The following is a 22,986-nucleotide window of genomic DNA, read 5'->3' on the forward strand; positions in this document are numbered from 1 at the left end:
TCTCACTGGATTTACATAGAATGACACTTAAGTTCCTGTTTTTGCTTTATTTAAATATAGAAGCTTTAGAAAAATATCTTATTCATATCAAAAATTTACAATTTTTGTAGCTGTATCTACATGAGACTGAAAAATGTATAGGTCCTGAATAAACCGCCATAGACTGGTAGCTTGTTGGCTGAAATTGCTCTAGAAATCTTTACACTTTTGCTTTTCTGGCATATCCATTCAAGACATTCCAATATACACTACATTATGTGACTCTTAGGATCTTGCCATTTAGTCTTGGAACAAGGAAAAAACTGCATCCAAACGTTTTGGTGGTGTTCAACCAGTAACTCAATATCTCTTAAAAAGAATAAGCTCACCAGCAAACTTTCAAAACTTCCTTTGACTTTTTACATTCTAATAACGGTAAAACCATATCAGTGCCCCAGATATATAACTCCAATCCATAATGACAACTAGTCAGACTTTTTGGCTAACACCTAGGCCCAAGTAGCCATTAGTTCTTTGCAAAAAATCAAGAACATTTTAACGTTTCTGGTCTTAATTGTGTTTAGAAAGTCTACGATTTCAGGTTTTGCAGAAAGGTTTGCTATAAAATGAGAGTTTAGACCACTACTAGGCCTTTTGCAGGAAACGTTTCAATGACAAAAAATTCACACACACTAAACATGTGGTTTCATCTATATATTTCTCTACTGACTCACCCAGGTGTGATGAATAATTACAGTAGAAATGCTCGTTCTAATGAAATCTCTCTAAATCTTACGGTGTTACTTTCCAGCAGAAATGATTCAATCTCTGAAAGCATACTCCTATTTCTACTCACTGAACTGAAGTTTTATTATCCTGAATAGTCATGGGCAGACCCGAACTGTAAAACTCCAGATCCGCGCAGGTTCAAAAGTACCAGAGCACAGGCCCAGAGTCATCCGGGAACTCCAGGTAATGATCCGGGTCCAGCAACTTTGGTTATTTAAAATTTTATACACATACACCCAGAAGGGGGGGAGCGGGTGGCGTTATACTTGCCAAGTCTCTCCTGCAGCTGTACACTGCTTCTGGGCCACTCAATCTCATGTAAATGCACTGCTTCCCCCCACCCACCGGCAGTCCCCGCATATCTGTTTGCAGTCAGATGCGCCCTACCCCCACCCTGTGTGATACTGTATCTGACTGCTTTCAATCAGGCTAAGTTCACACATTAGTTATTTTCTGTCTGGCCGAATCCGGCTCAAAAACCTATGCAAAAGATGCGGCGAAAAAAAACGGATGCGTTGCATACGTTTTTCCATGCGGCCCGTCCGTTTTGTGCCGGAACCGGTTTGATACTGAACATTCGCAGTTCAAAAAAACTTTTTTTGTCGCAGGACGCCGCATCCGGCGTCCATAGGCTTGCATTGTAAATGGCGCCGCATTCCGGCACTATGAGTTTTTTTTTCGCCACAGTAAAAAACGCAGCATGCAACGTTTTATCCAGCCGCTTCACTGGCTAAATATGCCGCATACGGCAAAAACCGGACGCAACGCAAGGCCAAGCGGCACAATCCGGAACTAATGCAAGTCTATGGCGGAAAAAATGATGCGGCGACAGCTGTTGCCACATCCGGTTCTTCAGAAAAACGCCGGATTGTGCCGCACAGCAAAAACCTGATGTGTGAACATACCCTCAGAGACACTGTGTGTCTACATTGCTGTAAAAATAAATTGGCGTAGGGTCACCCCATATTATGATACCCAGCACAGATAAAGCATACAAAGCTGTGCATAATCTCTCTCCTCTGTATATCTCCGAACTAATCTCCCACTACACTCCAACATGTCACCTCCGGTCCTCCCAAGATCTCCTTCTCTCCTCCTCTCTCATTCGCTCCTCACGCAACCGACTCCAAGACTTCTCCCGAGCATCGCCAGTCTCCTGGAACTCACTGCCTCAACACGTTAGACTATCCCCTACCCTTGCAAAACTTCAAACGGAACCTGAAAACCCACCTGTTCAGAAATGCCTACAATCTACAATGAACTCACTGCCGCCCGACCACCGTGCGGAGCTGCCGCCCGACCACCGTGCGGAGCTGCCGCCCAATCTACACCCCACCTACTGTCTCCTCCCCATAATCCTATAGAATGTAAGCCCGCAAGGGTAAGGCCCTTTTCCCTCTGTACTAGTCTGTCTACTGTAACTTGTATATGTATTTTGTATGTAACCCCCTTCTCATGTACAGCACCATGGAATTAATGGTGCTCTATAAATAATAATATTATTATTAATATTATTATTATTATTATTATTATTATTATTAATAATAATAATACAGATACAGGCTGCAGCCCCCAGCAGTGTGATTATCTTTGTTGTGTATCAAAATAAGAGGGACCACATGCAGATTTTTTTTTTCTTTGTAATTAAAAAAAAAAGACAAAAAAAACAGCGTGCGGTCTTCCCCCCATTTTGATGCCCAGCCATGATAAAGCCAACAGCTGGTATTCCCATGCTAGTGAGACCCATGCCTATTGGGCACCCCAGCCTAAAAATAGCAGCCTGCAGACGCCCAGGATTATTGCATCCATTAGATGCAACAATCCCAGACCTTTATCCGCCTCATCCTGATAGCCCTGGTGCGGTGGCAATCTGGGTAATAAGGGTTCAATAAAAGCTCACATCTGCCACCAAGCCCTAGACTAGTGATGGGAGGAAATATATAAATAATATATAATAAATATATATATATATATTATATATATATATATATATATATATTATATATATATATATATATATATATAATATATATATATATATATATATATATATATATATATATATATATATCCCCCAATTAATAATCTTTAAGTGAGAAGAAATACACCCAAAACATCAAAAAAAATCCTTTATTTGAAATAACAAAAAAAAAACAACACCCTTTCACCCCTTTATGAACCTCAAAGAAAACCAGGTCCGACGTAATCCACACAAGATACCACAATGATTCCAGCACTGCAACTATACTTAAGGCACAGGCAGGCATAGAACATGACCGCCCACTGTGAGATCAGGGCAGAGACTGAGCCACAGCGATGAGTGGTGACATCACTCAGGTCATTTGCGTTCACAGCTGAGAGGTTCCCATGGTCCTCCCCCCTGTGGCTGCCCGTAACCATAACCAGACCTCAGGTCACCTCATCTCAGGTGAGGTCACCAAGTTCACAGACCAGCATCTCCTGACATAAAATTACATGTTTTGGTTTCTTTCGGGTGGGGGGTTGCCAAGAGATGCAGATTTCATGCTGAAATTTCTACACCAAATTCCTGCACCCCATCTATACCTTCTGACAAAAAAAAAAAAAACTTGAATTAAAAACACCATGCGGTTGTAATAATGCAACTTTTTTGCCAGGAGGTGTATACTAGGTGCTGAAATCTGGGGCAGACATTTCAACTCCAAATTTGCACCTCCTGGCAGAACACCACACTGAAACTACATGAAAACAGTTTTGTGCATTTTTTGCAAAGCAATGCAGATTTGCTGCTGAAATTTTTACGCCATATTCCTGCACTCAATCTACAACTCCTGGCAAAAAAAAAAATGCATCAAAACCGCATGCATTATGATGCAGTATTGATGCGGTTTTTTGCCAGCAGGTGTAGATTGGGTGCAGGGATATGGTGTAAAACTTTCCTAAAAGATTTTTTGGGTGTTTGTGTTTATTTCTTTTCACTTACAGATTAGTAATGGGGGGTCTCAGATGCCTCCCATTACTAATCTAGGACTTAGTGGCAGCTCTGAGCTGTTATTTACTCCGCCAACGCACCCGGGCAATCGGGATGTGATGGGTAAAGTTCTAGGATTGTCACATTTAATAAATACGACAAACCTGGGCAGCTGCAGGCTGCTATTTTTGGCTGGGGGCCCAATAAGCATGGGTCTCAACAGGCGGAGAATACCAGCCCCCAGCTGTTGGCTTTATTATGGCTGGGTATCAAACTTGGGGGGGGCATGCCTTTAATTTAAATAAAGACACGCGGTCCCTCTTATTTTGATAAACAGCCAAGATAAGCACAGGCTGCAGCCTGCAGCAGTATGCGTTATCTGTGCTGGGTATCAATATATGGGACCAATTTTTTATTTATTTTTACAGCAACAGAGACACAGACAGAGTATCTGATTGAAAGCAGTCAGACACGCTGTCACACAGGGTAGGGGCGTGTGACTGCAGCCAGAGACGTGGGGACTGCTGATGGGCGGGGGAAGTAGTGCACATACATGAGGTTAATGAGCGGACAAGGAAGTAGCATTAGAGCAGAGCAGCAACTGGAAAGTATAAAGCACCTTCTCTAATCCCCCTATCCCTTCTACCACCATTGTTAAGTTCCTGATTCGAGTCCCCAAAGACTTGTATTGGTACCGGCATCCGGCAAGATATCCAGGATCAATTCCGGGCCCAAACCAAATTTTTTAACCGGGTTGGACCCGCCAATCCCGGGCATCTGCGAGTCCGCCCATTACTAATCCTTGATACTTATCTCCTTCGGTGTCTTCCCTACAAGATGAAGTCAATGGCCATTGGCATGCATGCTGACTATTCCATGCCCCCATAGTAGCAAGAGGGATATAGAGGTCCTCTCAATTCGTCATAAATTAATTCATAATAGGTCCCTTGGTAACATGGAAACATTTTTTAAGGAAGTATGATTACACTCTCCGATTATTCTTCATCAAGAAGCCTCTTTAAAGAAGGAGATGCCTCACAGGAATCTGGCAGCTACCATAGCCTCCTTAACCACCACCATAAAGTGTATTGCCCCCTTTTTCTACTGTCTAGTAAGTTATTTTTTGCTGCTTACTGCTTAATGTGTAAAATTAAGTTAAAACCCTGTCCAGTTTAGGGGTGGTGGTTATTTAGGGGGCTAGGGCAGCTGTCATGTTCTCTTTAAATACAACTAACTTCTTTCCAGATGATGACTGATTGACTAAACTATGGTATGGCTATGAATTTTAACTGCCAGACATTTTTGCTGAAATCAGTAAATTTGATTTATTTTGGACTAATGCGCAAGTTCGTCTTTAGGTGTTTGTAGCAACTAGGGTGATTAAAGATCTCACCAGTGTGTCCTAGTCCAGCCACATTGGTATTGCACAGGAATTGCTATTACAATTTACAGACACACATACATGCAAAGCACATCTGAGTATTAATATACAAAATTTATACATATAGGATGTAAAAACTATATACAAATACATATATTAACCCAGCATATACAGATATATGGATGTAACCATTATCCTGAATGGGAACGGCAGGACTACACAAATAGAACTGCAAGGTGCACCAAGGCAATATATCCTGTCAACTCTAAGGTGGGAACTGCTACATCTGTACAGATACACAGATTTGGCAGCTAAATGTTTTTACACACCTAACTGAATGTGTTTTTTTTTATTTAGAAAGCTTTTAATATAAAGGATTAGGGCTAAAAAGCTGGTTTCCATTCATGACTGAGAATAAATGATTTTGTAAGAATCATATTTTATCTTTTTTTCCATGAGTTCATATTTTTTATTTTTGTCACAGTTGGAATATGTAGAATTTCAATTACTTCGACATAACTTTTAAAGCACAAGTGTAAATCTAAAGAAAAAAAATGTTGGCTTTTAAAGTCAATTTGCGAAATTGCGAAATATCCATGCATATTCATGCCTAATGCCAATTAGCAAAATAGAGAGTGTCATAAAAATGCCTTTCGGTTTTTTAGTAGTTCACAATATGGCTAGAATGAGTCAAGCAGACAAGAAAACATGATGAAAAGACAATATGGAAAGGTAAAGAAACTTAGCAAACTTCTGCAAATACAGTGGGCAAAAGAAATCTCACTCGCCATGATAAAGCTTCGTCAACTTTTACACTATAATAGGACTGTATCCAAGAACTGTAATTTGCAGTATGCCATGATAAAGCTTCGTCAACTTTTACACTATAATAGGACTGTATCCAAGAACTGTAATTTGCAGTATATATGTGTCTAATTCTAAATATATATATATATATATATATATATATATATATATATATATATATATATATATATATATATTATATATATATGTATGTGTGTGCGTGTGTATTATATATATATATATATATATATATATATAATATACACACACACATTCACGCATATTATATATATATATATATATATATATATATATATATATATATATATATATATATATATATATATATATGTGCGTGTATGTGTGTGCGTGTGTATATTATATATATATATATATATATATATATAATATATATATATATATATATATATATATATATAATATACACACATTCACGCATAATATATATATATATATATATTATATACACACATATATATATATATACATATATACACACATATATATATATATATATATATATATATATATATATATATATATATATATATATATATATATATATATATATATATATATATATATATATATATATATATATATATACACACATATACACATACTGCTGCAAAGGCTCCTCTTAATAGTTATTCTAGAGATGAGAAGGTCTGTCCAAACGTTTGGTGTGTGTGTGTGTGTGTGTGTGTGTGTGTGTGTGTGTGTGTGTGTGTGTGTGTGTGTGTATCTATAATAATAATATCTATCTATCTATATACACACACACACACACACACACACACACAGTACAGACCAAAAGTTTGGACGGACCTTCTCATCTCTAGAACAACTGTTAGGAGGAGACTTTGTACATTAGGCCTCCATGGTAAAATAGCTGCTAGGAAACCACTGCTAAGGACAGGCAACAAGCAGAAGAGACTTGTTTGGGCTAAAGAACACAAGGAATGGACATTAGACCGGTGGAAATCTGTGCTTTGGTCTGATGAGTCCAAATTTGAGATCTTTGGATCCAACCACCGTGTCTTTGTAGAAAAGGTGAACGGATGGACTCTACATGCCTGGTTCACACCGTGAAGCATGGAGGAGGAGGTGTGATGGTGTGGGGGTGCTTTGCTGGTGACACTGTTGGGGATTTATTCAAAATTGAAGGCATACTGAACCAGTATGGCTACCACAGCATCTTGCAGCGGCATGCTATTCCATCCGGTATGCGTTTAGTTGGACCATCATTTATTTTTCAACAGGACAATGACCCCAAACACCTCTAGGCTGTGAAGGGCTATTTGACTAAGGAGAGTGATGGGGTGCTATTCCAGATGACCTGGTCTTCACAGTCACCAGACCTGAACCCAATCGAGATGGTTTGGGGTGAGCTGGACCACGGAGTGAAGGCAAAAGGGCCAACAAGTGCTAAGCATCTCTGGGAACTCCTTCAAGACTGTTGGAAAGCCATATCCGGTGACTACCTCTTGAAGCTCATCAAGAGAATGCCAAGAGTGTGCAAAGCAGTAATCAAAGCAAAAGGTGGCTACTTTGAAGAACCTAGAATATAAGACATATTTTCAGTTGTTTTACACTTTAAGTATTTCATTCCACATGTTTTAATTCATAGTTTTGATGCCTTCAATGTGAATCTACAATTTTCAGAGTCAAGAAAATAAAGAAAACTCTTTGAATGAGAAGGCGTGTCCAAACTTTTGGTCTGTACTGTGTATATATAGCTATATCTCTCTGTCTAGCACCATCTCTCAACTCCGGCTTTTATGTGCAAGCTTTAGTAATTGAATGCAACATTCATTAAGACAGAGAAACAAGTAGGAAGAGACCATAGTTTGTAAATTGTAGCAAATGTTCTGGTTAAGCTAGAAATCTCTTATATGCCCATTTTCAATTTGCATAATAGCACGTGAAATAGTGGGAAGGAAGGAATAATTTACCTGGCAATGAGGTAATTTAGGGATAACCTCAAAATAGCTAAGAATAAAAACATAGGGATGGCCCAGCCATGCCATACAGCATTCATGTAGATCTAAAAAAGTAGAAAAAAAAATTAATAGTATTATACAAATGTATAGTTATCTGTATAAGGGTACTTTCACACTTGCGTTTTTTTCCTTCCGTCACAATCCGCCCTTTTGGAAAACAGCGGAATCCGTTAACGGATTCCGCTGTTTCCCATAGACTTGTATGGAGGACGGATTGTGCCAAAAGTACCCGCGTTGCTTCCACTGGCTGACGCTGCGTTGCTTACACCGGGCGGAAGGAACGCAGCATGTAACGTTTTTGAGCGGCGGAATCCTCTATTTTTCACTGTGCATGCTCATTTTTTTTTAATCACAGAAACTTTATTTTGTCTCTAGGTGGGCGAACGTTCAGCTGAGCGCCCGGCAGCCGGCATTGTGAGAGCGCTCAGCTGATCTCCCGGCCGCCGGCATGTGAGCGCTCAGCTGATCGCCCGGCCGCCGGCATTGTGAGAGCGCTCAGCTGATCGCCCAGCCGCCGGCATTGTGAGAGTGCTCAGCTGATCGCCCGGCCGCCGGCATGTGAGAGCGCTCAGCTGATCACCCGGCCGCCGGCATGTGAGAGCTCAGCTGATCGCCCGGCCGCCGGCATTGTGAGAGCGCTCAGCTGATCGCCCGGCCGCCGGCATTGTGAGAGCGCTCAGCTGATCGCCCGGCCGCCGGCATTGTGAGAGCGCTCAGCTGATCGCCCGGCCGCCGGCATTGTGAGAGCGCTCAGCTGATCGCCCGGCATGTGAGAGCGCTCAGCTGATCGCCCGGCCGCCGGGTGATCAGCTGATCGTTCACAAAAGTCTCTGCTGCCGGTAAAACTGTAAAGAAAAAAAAAAGCTTTCCGTTGTTTTGTACGATCCGTTGTACCATTATATGCAACGCATCTGTTGCATCCGTCACACAACGCAATGCAACGGATGCCGTTCAATGCAAGTGTGAAACTAGCCTAAAATACCTATGCCAATTAAAAAAAATGCAGTATATCACAACCAGCTAGTCACTAATACAAAAGACCATGCAAGTGTACTTTAGAACAGAAGACATTTAGCTTATGTCTGAAATAGTATAAAATAAAATGCAAGACTGTTATATAAAAAGAGCATATACTTACAATAAAGGCAATTGCAGACGTATAAACAGAATGCCAGTCTGATAAGGCAGAAAGGTTCTTCACAAAATTTGTAACAGGTTTGGCACCTCTCTCTAATAGGCAGAAATGCTTCTGTTAATAAACAAAACTTCTGGCATCACAATGTCACCTATCAAACAATGTATTTCCAACTGCCATAAAGAAAAACAGCATTTCATAAGGATTGACTTTGATAAAGCAGTCCTCGGATACACTCCATGCCTCCGAACCTCTGGTTCAAGGACAGACACACAGAGGCCCCTGTGCAAGAACTGGATATGGGCCCTTTGCAGTCCAATAACTCAGAGTGCATAATAACACCTGCTTTTTGGGTTGAAATGGGCCCCATTACCTCTTAGAGCTAGGGCGGACCCACAATTAGTGCAGGTGCACACGGGCCCATTTGTAAGAAACAGAACACACAATATTCCCAACAAATCAAAGCCTGCAAAGTTGTTACATACTCTTAACACATAGCATCTAATTAGGATTTTGTTTTGAATATGTTTTCCTCTTAAGTAGTGTTGAGCGGACCCGGATCCGCAAGGTTTGAGAGCCCGATCCGAGTCCGACCAGTCCCGGGATTCGGGGTGCACGATATTTATTTATTCTCTCTCTCTCTCTCGTCCCGGATCAGACTCCCAATTAATTTACATTGCGGTGGATTCCGGATCAGATCCGGACTTCGCCGGCAACCCGATCCGGATCCGCCGGACCCGGATTATGACCGATTCGCTCAACTCTACTCTACTCTTCAGGCCACGTGCACATGGTGAGTATTTGGTGAGTTTTTTCAGTATTTGTAGCCAAAACCAGGTGCAGAACAATCAGAGGAAAAATATAATAACACGTCACCACTTCTGTATTTATTACCCACTCCTAGTTTTGGCTACAAATACTGAGGTAAAATGCTCACCATGTGGCTTAAAAGAGGAATTGGGAAATGGAAAGTTCAATACAAACCATCTCTGACTAATTAGACAAAATGTTACTAGGCCTTGTAATTAGATTTCATAGGTTCTCAAGCTGTATAATCAAATCACATTTCTAAATCTCAATGTAATGATATACAGCACTGGGCAAAGCAGTAGCAATCATCCTCTTATTAAAGAAAAACATCATAAGATATGCCAGCTAGAATATTTGGTACTTACTTAGTCGTCTCATATTTTCAGTCAACCTTAAGAGAGAAAAAAATAAAATGGTTACAGAAATGCTCTTCATTGTTCCTTTGTAAAAGAAGCATTTTTCACATCTACAAACAAAGCGAGACCCGGTCACTGTGTCCTGGGGCAGCACGATATCGTAGCTGCAGGTAATACTAGCTACTGCGGGCTTCAGAAACATGGCGCTGGAGATAAGCGCTATGCACAGGTGTCAACTCCGGCGCCATGTTTCTGAAGAGAGAAATTTGAATACAACTAGAGAGAGGGAGGAACAGGCGGCGGGGGGGGCGGGGATACACGTGCATAACCCGCGCGGACATTAGGAGAGAGGTGCACACGTCAATTAAAAAGTGCTTGAATTTTCCAACTTTATAAAGTTGGATTTCACAGCCTAAACACCCGAGCTGCCCCCTGATGGTGATCATACACAACGTGCATGATAGTGCCAGTACTGCACTGGCTGCACCTTAAACATGAAAATCCTGATGTTTGGTTCCCTTTAAAGGAAATTTGACAGTTGATCTGCCTCCCTAAACCGCCACCATGTCTACAGTAAAAGAAGCTCCTTAAACTTTAGTGATTGCTTTAGAATTGTAAAATCAAGCACGAGTGCAAATAAATAATAATAATAATAATAATAATAGGGTGCAGTGAAGACATGTGTTGGTGATTTATGGGGGTACGGCCGCTGAGAGGTTCCGTTTAATAAAAGATCAGCAGTAGTGGATGGTATCTTATATACAACCTTGTACTACCTATTGCGCATGTAAAATTACCTTCGCGCACTCAATGGTTCCTCTGTTTCAACTGTGTTCTCTTCTGGCTGAAATCGAAAATCCTCAATATATTCACCGAATCGGTCATAAAACCATTTCTGTACTTTAGAGCAAATAGTTTGCTTTCTGGGTTTATCTTAAAGAGAAAAAAGTGAATGTGTCAAACTTACAAAAAAATTTACAGAAAATGTTAAAAGTGTAACTGCACTTGTGCAACTTCTGACATATCACAAGTTTTGGTTGGTGGGTAGAAAGTAGTGATGAGTGAGCACTACAATACTCGGTACTCAAAGAGCAGCTGATGCTCGGATGTGTGCAACTTGAGTATAATGAAAGTTGAATGGGGAACGCAAGAATTTTTCCAGGATATTTTTGTGGAAAAATGGTAGCGTACCTCTGACTTCCATTACGCTCCAGTACTCGAATTGCGCCCATCCGAGCAGACAACTGCTCGTTACAACTATGGAGCATCCGAGCATGGCAGAGCTTCGCTCATCACTAGTAAAAAAATAAACTGAACACTACTTTCCTATAACACGTAAGTTAAACTAAATAAATAAATAAATCTTCATTTTTATATAGCGCTAACATATTCTGCAGCGCTTCACATACATCAGGAACCATTGGGGCTCACAATCTAAATTCCCTATCTGTATGTCTTTGGAGTGTGGGAGGAAAAAGGAGTACCCAGAGGAAATCCATGAAAACACGGGGAGAACATACAAACTCCTTGCAGATGTTGTCCTTGGTGGGATTCGAACCCCAGCGCTGCAAGGCTGCAGTGCCAACCACTGAGCCACCGTGCCGCCCAACTCAATAGTAACCACAAGAAAAAGTACAGCAGCACTGGATATCAGTGGCTATGGTGCTGGCCTAACTGAACCACAGGTCTCTTAGAAAAAACAAACTTCCAATGTTTTAGTCTGCACTTGTGAAAAACCCTTTGAGCTGATTTTTTAAAGAAAAGTGCTGTCTAGACCTTAATTTAATGTAAGAGCTCAATGATACATCTATGAGCCAGCCGTCCTCAGAGAGGAGAGCAGCGATGACTGCGTTCTCCTTTTAGCAGGATCCATCTAAGCACTACTTATTACAATAGCAGTGTTACTATATCATCTCATTGATAAGCCACAGTATGATGATGCGTAACTAATACTTGGAAATGTGGAAATCCTATATTAATCAATACAGACTGTATACCACTACATGGACAGTGGACCACTACCAGCGCAATGAAGGGACAAAAGTTAAGTATTACTACTGCTAGTATCTCCAAAAATATGAATTTTCAGCAGGGATACTTCAAACCACAGGGAGTGACATTTACTATAACGCTAACCAAAATGTGACATCAGCGGTTTAAAAACAATTTTAATAAAACACAATATCTTTACTTAGTATCAAACCACTCTCTCCCAAAATAAAATCTTTGGTTTCTGGAGAGCTACAAAAAGCCATTTCTCATTTGTGGTAGTAGTGTTCTAACAGACACCCACCATTGTCTTTTGGCCCCATAGATGACTTAATTCCTAGGGAATTATTTGAGGACAGGTTCATAGTATACACAGAAGAAACAAGAAATGTGAACAAAATTCAAGGGGTTGTCTTCTGGGAAATTCTATATCTATATATATATCTATATATATATAGATATATAGATAGATAGATAGATAGATATAGATAGATATAGATATCTATATCTATCTATCTATATATATATATATATATTCACTATGACTAAACTTCCGAAGCCTTACAGCATGCACACCACACAAATGGGTGGCCACAAGGATGTAATTTGCATACTTCCAACCACATTGACTATACTTTTTGGCCTCGCTCAATTCAGTTATATTGAGCAAGGCCAAACACATCTAGTTGGAATGTGGCAGGGGGTATGCAAATCGCATCCTTCTGGTAAAGTGACCGCCTGCTCTCTCCAGCAATATTGGAGAATTCTGACTGTGCGCAGTGTGTACGCTGTAAGGATTCAGAATTCTGCTGAAACAAATTAGCAGCCCCCCGAGGAATACCACGAAATGCGTTACTCATCTCTCCGGAGTGTTTACTATAAGTAAGCAATATTAACTCTATGATGTGTTGTGCTCATTTAATAGTTACTCATTGGAACTGGTATACCTGCTATGTTATATTGATTGGCCATGGGAAATCTAGCACTATATTCTCCATATGATTTGATCCTTTTGCATAGTGGCCCTTGCGTGATTATTTTAGCACACATCTTTGGGATTAAGGATGCACCCATATGTAGCCTACTGACAGATGATTTCTTCTGAAATTCTTACTTTTCACCTATGATATTATTGTGTATATTATCTATTTATTGTTCTCCTCTTGGTGTGATTTTTAAATCTTTTGTACAATAAAGATTGATACTTTACTATAGAGGACATGTTTGGATGTGTATTTTTTAAACATTATTTTGGTTGTTTTCTACCTTTATTCTCAGGTTCATAGACACAAATTAGCTTTAAACTTATCAGAAGACTGAACAACCCATTTAAAGGAGAGGTCGACTTTTAATTGATTATTCCTCGGACAAGAAGGTAAATAAGAAAAATATCAGAAATAAATCAGAAGTGGTAATATTTGAGGCAATTAAAACAGAGCCGCATTTAACACTAGTTTAGATGTCAACTCACAGGAAATCACCTATTTACTCATTTCCATTTAGTTAGTTCCATGTCAGACTGCTCATTAAATATGGCATCATTTATACAATGAGGCATGAGAGGGAAACTTTGATGTGAGCGGTGTAGTCTTTAAATATAAAGAGGATCTTTTACCAGTTTGAGCATGTGAAACGCGCCACATCAAGGAATAGTGGCTGCAGACATAAATAAATTGTAGCTTTCTTAGTTTTTCTTCTTTATTGTGGTGCAGTGCTGAGCTCTGCTGTATACAGAAGCTCTCAGAGATCACTGAGGAGAGGCGGCAGGTTCAACTGTATAACGCTTCCTGCCTGTGATTGGTAGACCTCATGGAGGGGGAAGAAGTACATGCCCCCAGAAAAAAATTCTCTGGCAACAAGCCGTTCAACTTTAACAAATATGGCCTAAACTTTACAATCTAATATCTCTACAACAGAGTGGAAAATTTAAAATGTTTTACTCCACCCTGTAGCCAAACTAAAACTGATGAAAGGTCCTCTTAAAAAGTATTCAAGCCTAAGGAAAAAAAAAATTACTGTGTCAAACAACTCTTAATTCATAGGCATTTTAATTAGAAGATCTGGGCTCCAAAGTTGATCTAAATAGCCTGCACAAAACACAAAGTGCAAGTGTGCGAAATATGTGAATATCTTGTGTTCTATGTGTACATCATGTTTAATATGCTTTTTATTTGGAATCTTCTATTCTATAATGGAATATTCCTATGGCGCACTGAGGGATTAAATGTACACAACTTCTAATTAACTTCCCTTCAAGACTATGCTTGATTTGACACTGTTCATCAAGTTTTAGAGGCAACAGTACCTGCTCCATTGTTCTGAGTCTGTCCCTTCGAAGATTGTGGTGCCACAGATTCTTCACTCCTTATAAAGAAAATAGAGTACAAATCATTAATCAAGTGCCTAGGCCAGCAGATTACAAAACACCTTTCACATAGATTCATGCATTTTTGGTAAAAATAGAAAAATTGCCCTTCTCGTGGTACATTTTGTCTGTTTTACACACTTATAGGTAAACCCATTTGGAACAGCACTTATTTGCTAACTTTTTTTATATAGCATTGCTCTCCATGTATGAAACTACAATGTACCAGATCTTTGTGCGCCCCCAAACACTGTAGCATTATTGAAGTCTCAATTGAATACAGTATTTTCCTTTGAAATTACAGATTACCATAAAAGTAGCAAATTACAAAGGGTCTACAAGCAGCTTATGGTAAAGGGGTCTTACTTTTGTTTAGGTGATGATTATTACATGGCATCTACTGAAATGTTGAAATGTATCTATGAATAGGTATTTCGGTTTAAAAAGGAAGCCAGTCAGCATTACTAAGGAATAGGATATGGAGGCATCTAAAGCAGGCAACCCTACTACACCCATATTATTTTAAAACTATATTACTGTAAAACTGAAGACATAAAACAGTTATAGCTACAACCCAGAGTAAAATCAATATATATATATATATATATATATATATATATATATATATATATATATATATATATATATATATATATATATATATATATATATAGACAAAGGATACCTGCCATCACATAAGCAGCAATGCTGCTGCAAGAGTCATTCTATTTTACATAATTTATATTGCAATCTTTTGTATTAACCTCTTCTTAGATGTATGTAAATTAATTAACAGTATTCCATGTGACCATCAGGACACTGCGTCACACAAAAAAAAAAAAAAAAACATTTTTATTATTTATTATTATAACGCCATCAATTCCATGGCGCTTTACATGTTTACATGTGAAAGGGGTATACATAATAGGGACAAGTACAATACTCAAACAATACAAGGCACAGACTGGTACAGGAGGATAGAGGTCCCTGCCCGCGAGGGCTCACAGTCTACAAGGGATAGGTGAGGATACAGTAAGTTAGGGTAGAGCTGGTTGTGCAGCGCTATATCAGACTGAGGGTTATGGCAGGTTGTAGGCTTGTCGGAAGAGGTGGGTCTTCAGGTTCCTTTTGAAGCTTGTCAAAGTAGGCGAGAGTCTGATATGTTGTGGCAGAGCATTCCAGAGTATGGGGGAAGCATGCGAGAAATCTGGGATGCGATGGTGGGAAGAGGAGATGTGAGGGGAGTAGAGAAGGAGATTTTGTGAGAATCGAAGGTTACATGCAGGTAAGTACCAGGAGACTAGGTCACAGATGTAGGGAGGAGACAGGTTGTGGATGGCTTTGTAGGTCATGGTTAGTGTTTTGAACTGGAGTCGTTGGGCAATGGGAAGCCAGTGAAGGGATTGGCAGAGAGGAGAAGTTGGGGAGTAGCGGGGGGGTCAGGTGGATTAGTCGGGCAGCATAGTTTAGAATAGATTGTAGGGGTGCAAGACTGTTAGAAGGGAGGCCACAGAGCAGGAGGTTGCAATAATCCAGATGGGAGAGAATAAGGGCATGTACTAGGATTTTTGCAGCTTCTTGGGAAAGGAATGTATGGATCCGGGAAATATTTTTGAGTTGGAGGCGGCAGGAGGTGAAGAGGGCTTGGATGTGTGGCTTGAAAGATCAGAGTCTATAGTTACTCCCAGGCAGCGAGCACGTGGGACTGGGGAAAGTGAGCAGCCATTGACATTGATGGATATATCGGGGAGGGTTGAATGAGGAGGAGGAAAGACAATGAATTCTGGTTTTGTCCATGTTCAGTTTTTAGCAATCGAGCAGAGAAAAAAAGATGAAATAGCAGACAGACATTGTGGGATTCTGGTTAGTGGGGAGGTGATGTCAGGTCCAGAGAGGTAGATCTGCATATTATCAGCGTAGAGATGATGCTGAAAGCCGTGGGAGGGACTCTATGAGCTGTCCCAGGCCGAAGGTGTAGATGGAGAACAGCATGGGTCCAAGAGCTGAACCTTGGGGGACACCGACAGATAGGGGGCGAGATGAGGACATGGAGTGAGTGGGAGATGCTGTAAATTCGGTTGGTTAAGTATGAGGAGATCCAAGATAGCGCCAAGTCTGTGATGCCCAGAGACAAGTGAATTTGTAGGAGAAGGGAGGGGTCTACTGTGTCAAAGGCAGAGGACAGGTCCAGGAGGAGGAGGACAGTAGTATTGCTTGACTTTTGCGGTTAGTAGATAGTTAGTGACCTTGGTTAGGGCAGTTTCAGTGGAATGATGGGATCGGAAGCCAGATTGTAACAGGTCAAAGAGGGAGCAGGAAGAGAGGTATGAGGACAGTTCGAGATGGACATGCTGTTCCAGTAGTTTTGACGCATAAGGGAGAAGTGATATGGGGCAATAGTTTGACACAGAGGAAGGGTCAAGGGAGGGCTTTTTGAGGATGGGTGTGATGGAGGCATGTTTAAAGCATGAAGGGAATACACCAGTTGTTATTAATAGGTTGAAGAGATGGGTTAAAGTTGGGATGAAGACTGTGGTGAGATTGGGGATGAGGTGGGATGGGAGTGGATCAAGCAGGCAGGTTGTGAGATGTGATCTTGAGAGTAGAGTGAAAAGATGATTTCTGTCATGGTTGAGAAGCTGGATTTGGAGGAAGAGGGCTGAGTAGCTATGATGAGGGGCGGTGGTGATGGTGGGCCAAAGCTTGCTCTGATGTTGTCAATCTTCTGCTTGAAGAAAGAGGCAAAGTCTTCAGGTGAGATGAGAGGAGAGGGAGGTGGTGTCGGGGGAAGGAGGAGAGAGTTGAAAGTTGAAACATATGCACAATAGGCCTCTAAGAGCAACAACTAGCAAGGTACAGCACAAGATTATTGAGCAGCACATGTGAGAGGTGAAAGCAGCACAGGCATCAGATTCTATTAATACTTTAACAACTAAATGAGAACACGGACATTGTAGAAAAAAAACTAACTAAGTAGTCACTATAGCATCTTATTGCCTAAAAAGAATAAAGTGAAAACACAACAATTAAGCAGCATCAATGACCGGAATGTGCTGAACATTAATAGGTTATTCTTAATTCCAGTCTTCACGAGCACACTACTCCCCTGCCTTTTGTCTTCCTGCCTTCCAGGGGCAGTATGTTTGATGACTGAGAACAGCATGGTATGATGGTTGTGCCACAGAAGAGGACTGCAGCTATACTGAAGCTGGCAATATCCATTGGGTTGGCCAGTTTCAGAGCTGGACTTGCAATCTCTATTTTAAAAAACTTAAAAACACTGCACTTGTTTAGAAGACCGGCCACAAATGGAAAACCTCACGCAGGCTCACAATGTTTTTGTTTGGCTTTTAGTAAAATGCAGGGGGGAAACCGCTACATGTGAATAAATCCATAGACTGCAGATATGGTCAATAACCTAGGCAACAAGTAACAAGCTACAGAGCTAAAAAAAATACCTATATTCTTGAGAATGGAGTAAGTTATTTGCATGTACAAGCACTCTGCTTTGCAATGGTACTCATTTAAAGAAGACCACCCACCAGGATTTTCATATATAAAATAAAGCCAGTGCTATACTGATGCTATCTTGCAGATTCTAAACATACCTTTGGTTGTGAGATCGGATGTACTCTCTGAAAAAAACGGCAAGTAAAGTTTGTGAAAGGGGAAAAAAACAGAAGAAATTGTGCCTAAATGGGCACTGAAAGCAATTAAATACTCAATATATCAAAAAAACATGTCCGTATATATTAGAAAACAAGTTTTAAGTGAAAAAAGTTTAAAAATCTTTAAAACACATCACACACAAAAAAGGGTAGTCCAGACATCCCAAAAGTCTCCCTAATACAAAGCAGAATATGCACACAGGGAACAATCTGCAAGAATAACCAGGGTACAAAGGGGATATTAAAGGGTGCTTTACACGCTGCAACATCGCTAGCGATCTCGTTAGCGATGTAACACGCCAGATCGCACATACGATTTGCCGAGATCGCACATACGATTTGCCGAGATCGCACGTGTGACCGGCGCTACAAAAATGACCTATGTGCAATCTCAGCAAATCTTATCTGTGATCTGGCATGTCACATCGCTAACGAGATCGCTAGCGATGTTGCAGCGTGTAAAGCACCCTTAAGAGTGGGCAGGCACAGGTCATATAGCTGAATCAGCATGAATTATAACATATGTGCAAGATGCCCAAACCATACTCAAAATAGTATTCATTGTAATACCTATGAAAGGAAATTAAGAGACAAACAACCCTAAATCCCTGTAAGAGAAGTCTGTAGGGAGACTTTTGGGATGTCTGGACTGCCCTTTGTGTGTGATGTTTTTAAAGATTTTTAAACTTTTTCACTTCATAAAACTTGTTTTCTAATATATGCAGACATTTTTTTGATATATTGAGTATTTACTTGGTTCCAGTGCCAGTTTAGCAACAATTTATTTTGTGTTTTTTCCTACATATGCCCCTTTTGTGGTGCACGGAACCATTCTATTGATTATTGTATTGCAATAGTGCAGACCCTCTTTGTTGTTTTCCAAGGTTAAAGTTTGTGAAATGCACTGTTGATGGATATTCTGTAGCTGGTATCAAATAGGTGGCTCAGGTTTTGCTAGTTATTCCCGCAACTGTCTGCCTGCCAAGCCTTCCTCCCCCTGTCTCTATTACAGAGGGAGGAAAGGGGTAAAAAGGACGGGGGGGGAGGAGGGGGCAGGCAGGCGGACAGGGGCAGGAATAACTAGCAAAACCCGACTCACCTATTAGATATTCTGCAGCACCTATCAATCAAGTAATTGTGCATTTCACAAACTTTACTTGTCTGTATTCCAGAAAGTATATATCCATTCTCAAAACTAAGGGTAGGTTTAGAATCAGCATAATATTGTCAGTATAGCACTGGATTTTGTTTATATAGGAAAATCCTGGTGGTTGGTACTCTTTAAAAAGCTTTGACAACCCCTTTAATGAAAAAGCTGCTGACTATATGGCCTTACAATAAAGGGCATTTTTCTAAACTGTTAATTTTATAGCAAAAAGACCTCCTCCCCTCACCCTTTTTCTGTAGATGATTAGGAGACAGATACCTTGCCCGAGCTGCCATTATCAGCATAGAGGTGCCTTACAGCGGGCACACGGACCATATGAAGCTAGTGTCTGGAGAGGACTCCTTTATATAGGCATGCTCTCTGACCTGTGAAGAGACCATGGTTGCCAGAAATTCTAGGACTGTACATAAGAAGAGGGCACTATTTTGCCTTGTCCATAAAACCAAAATTGAAAGTATCCATAACTTAATTTTCATGAACATTAATAGTAATTACAGGCAAAATAATCTGTAGAATGTTCTTATTTTACCTTTTACAGTGAATGCTGCAAATGTTTTCATATCAGAACTATGGGCTGTAGACATACCATATATCACAATCATAATGACTTATTATACCTTTTCAGGGTGTCCATAAAAAACAAAAAAAAAATAAAATATGGCCTGTCCATGATTTTTTTTATTAGTTTGTCCAGGGGAAAAAAAAAAAAAAAATCAAGTTGGCAACTCTGGCAGAGACTCCTATGGAAAGGAAGGGGGAGAGAAGATGTGATGCTCAACTACAGGCTGTGGATCTTGTGTGATCTGTCTCCAGCTTTATAATGGCAGTAATACCAATCATGGTAATCCTGCCTGTGAGGAGCGGAAAGCAGAGAATCCCTACAAAGCAGCCCAAGGAAGGCTGTTCTGAGGCTCATAGCCAGTAAACTGCAGTAGTAAAACATTTGTAATTTGAATAATGGCACAGAAAGAAAAAAAAAAAATGATGCAAAAAGTTGCTATATTTAAAGGTGTTATCTGGTCACAGATTTTCTCGCCGTGTGGCTTAAACCTAATGGACGCAGCCTTGACAATGGCGGTCAAGATTGGCCAGAGCCCGATTAGTGGGTGTAGCTTCTCAATGCCAGTCAAGTATGTGATATGCAAACTCGTGGCCAGAACTAGACTAGTGGGTGCAACCTTGCTCAATGGCAGTCAAGAATGCAATATTGCATACTCCTGGCCAGAACCCAACTGTTGTGCGCAGCTTTGCTCAATGGTGGTCAAGTATACAATATGCATACTTCTGGCCAGAACCAGATTAGTGGGCGCAGCCTTGCTCAATGGCTGTCAAGTGATATGCAAACCCTTGGCCAGAACCAGACTAGTGAGAGCGGTATTGCTCAATATAAGTAAATTAAGCAAAGTAACACCCACTAGTCTGGTTCTAACCAGGAATACGCAAGTTGCATACTTGAAAGCCGCTCCTGGCACAGGCACTGAAGAGGAAGGCACTGGGAGGATTCACAAATCTGCAGTCAGAGTGAAAAAAAAAAAAAAAAAAATGCTAACGTCTGCCTGAGACCCCCTACTAAATTATTGTATACAATTATACATCCAGGTTTCCCAGAACTTGTTTGCTACTTAATTTCATTTATCATCCATGTCTGTTGCATTCATTCTTGCAGTAAATGCAGCTACATTTGGGTCATTCCATGTCAAGTGGACCAGTGGTCCCCACTCGACCTTCTCCAATTTTGTTGAAAATTTATAGGGATGTACATGTATGTTTGAAAAGAGGTTCTGTAAATTTTTAGGGCCAGATCTCAAATACATTGGGCACTGTTGACCTTTCACTGGAGGTCCCACCAAGCCTGCGGCTTCAGCTAAGAGGATTTTGCAAACTTTGGCACATAGCCAGTATAGAACTCTAATGGCTATGATGCTGAAATTTGGCATACTAGCTCAACTTTTGCTGCTAAACGCGAGAAAATTATTACCAGCTATGACAAAACAATATTTTAGCCGCAATTTTGTGTCAAAGTAGCTTGTAAAATGCTTTTTGAGAAATTTGACCTAAAAATAGGTAAAATTCGGGTTTTTTAAGTTTTTCATCATATGTGGGTGTGAATATTTCCACAAATACATATGCTTGGACCGTGATATTGCAGCAATGCAAAGTCATGTAGATGTTTGGTGTACAGGGCAAAGCACCAGTTTCTATTGGTTTTTGGTCTTGAGTTATATATGGGCAAAGTTTGGCATAAATTTTATGCGAGGCGTTTTACAAGCTACTTTGACACAAAATTGCGGCCGAAATATTGTTTTATCATAGCCGGTAATAATTTTATCGCGTTTAGCAGCAAAAGTTGAGCTAGTATGCCAAATTTCAGCATCATATCCATTAGAGTTCTATACTGGCTATGTGCCAAAGTTTGCAAAATCCTCTTAGCTGAAGCCGCAGCCTTGGGGGGGCCTCCAGTGAAAGGTCAACAGTGCCCAATATATTTGAGATCTGGCCCTAAAAATGTACAGAACCTCTTTTAAAACATACATGTACATCCTTATAAATTTTCAGCAAAATTGGAGAAGGTCGAGTGGGGACCACTGGTCCACTTGACATGGAATGACCCGTTTATAGAAATAGTCAGTGGAATTTCTACATTTCCATACTGCACAGAGCTGTTAGGCAAAACTTTGTATAAAAACAAAGAGCAAAACACCATGAAGAAGACGAATAGTAATAGTACATGTAAATAACATATGGTACTTTGTTGACACTGTTGAGTACATCTTGTCACAGTGGAATGGCTTTTAAGCTTCTTATTTGATCAAAATAGTTGTTAACTACGTACGCTATATTATATACATATATTATCGCTACCCTTTTTCCTGAAAATAAGACCTAGTAAGATGTTGGGATTTTTTTTGGAGTATGCTTAAAATATAAGCCCTCGTTGCAGTTCCATAAAGAAGTGTCCAGGCAGCTTAAAAAAAAAAAAAAGTTAAAGAATATAGCAGGACAACCCCAAAAGAAAGCAGGCAGCATCACCACAAACATTAAGGTTCCTCAGAGCAACATCTAGCAAGGTAGAAGGCCATGAGAGTGCCAGAAGGCAGCATCACCACAAACATTAGGATCCCAGGAGAAACACTCGCATGGCGTCATACCTTGCTAGATACTAGCAGGCAGCATCACCACAAACAATAGGATCCCAGGAGCAACATCTAGCATGGTACCGGTACATCACAAGATAATTGAGAAGTACAAGTTGTGAGGAGGAAAGAGCGCAGGCACGCCTAACATCTGAATCATTAGGGTATGTGCGCACGTTGCTTTTTACCTGCTTTTTACCTGCTTTTTTGCTGCTTTTTCTTCTGCGCTGTTTAATGCCAAAATGGATGTGTTCTTCTATTCAAGCATAGTCTATGGGAATTTGGGTTTCTTGTTCACACTATGTTGTTCAAAATGCTGCCTTTTTGTGGCAGAACTTTGGTCAAAAACTCAGCTTTTCAAAGAAGCAACATGTCAATTGTTTTTGCCATTTGGGTTTTGCACTGCAAAGCTGAGTTTTTGACCAAAGTTC

The 22,986-nt window shown here is 40.3% G+C and overlaps 1 protein-coding gene across 3 annotated transcripts in view; it reads right to left on the reverse strand.

The window, feature by feature from the left end:
* The window catches only part of GRAMD4 (GRAM domain containing 4), a 179,028-nt gene that overhangs the window by 59,059 nt on the left and 96,983 nt on the right, over nt 1-22,986 (reverse strand). For all 3 annotated transcript variants that reach the window (XM_075345114.1, XM_075345113.1, XM_075345115.1), the window contains 5 exons: nt 14,526-14,584; nt 11,029-11,164; nt 10,241-10,266; nt 9,069-9,160; nt 7,883-7,974 (listed from right to left, as the gene is read on the reverse strand). In XM_075345114.1, the coding sequence (XP_075201229.1) occupies nt 7,883-7,974; nt 9,069-9,160; nt 10,241-10,266; nt 11,029-11,164; nt 14,526-14,584 (405 nt within the window). The remainder of the gene's footprint in view (nt 1-7,882; nt 7,975-9,068; nt 9,161-10,240; nt 10,267-11,028; nt 11,165-14,525; nt 14,585-22,986) is intronic.

This window comes from Anomaloglossus baeobatrachus, chromosome 4, assembly GCF_048569485.1.
Source record: "Anomaloglossus baeobatrachus isolate aAnoBae1 chromosome 4, aAnoBae1.hap1, whole genome shotgun sequence".
In the NCBI taxonomy this organism is placed as follows: domain Eukaryota; kingdom Metazoa; phylum Chordata; class Amphibia; order Anura; family Aromobatidae; genus Anomaloglossus; species Anomaloglossus baeobatrachus.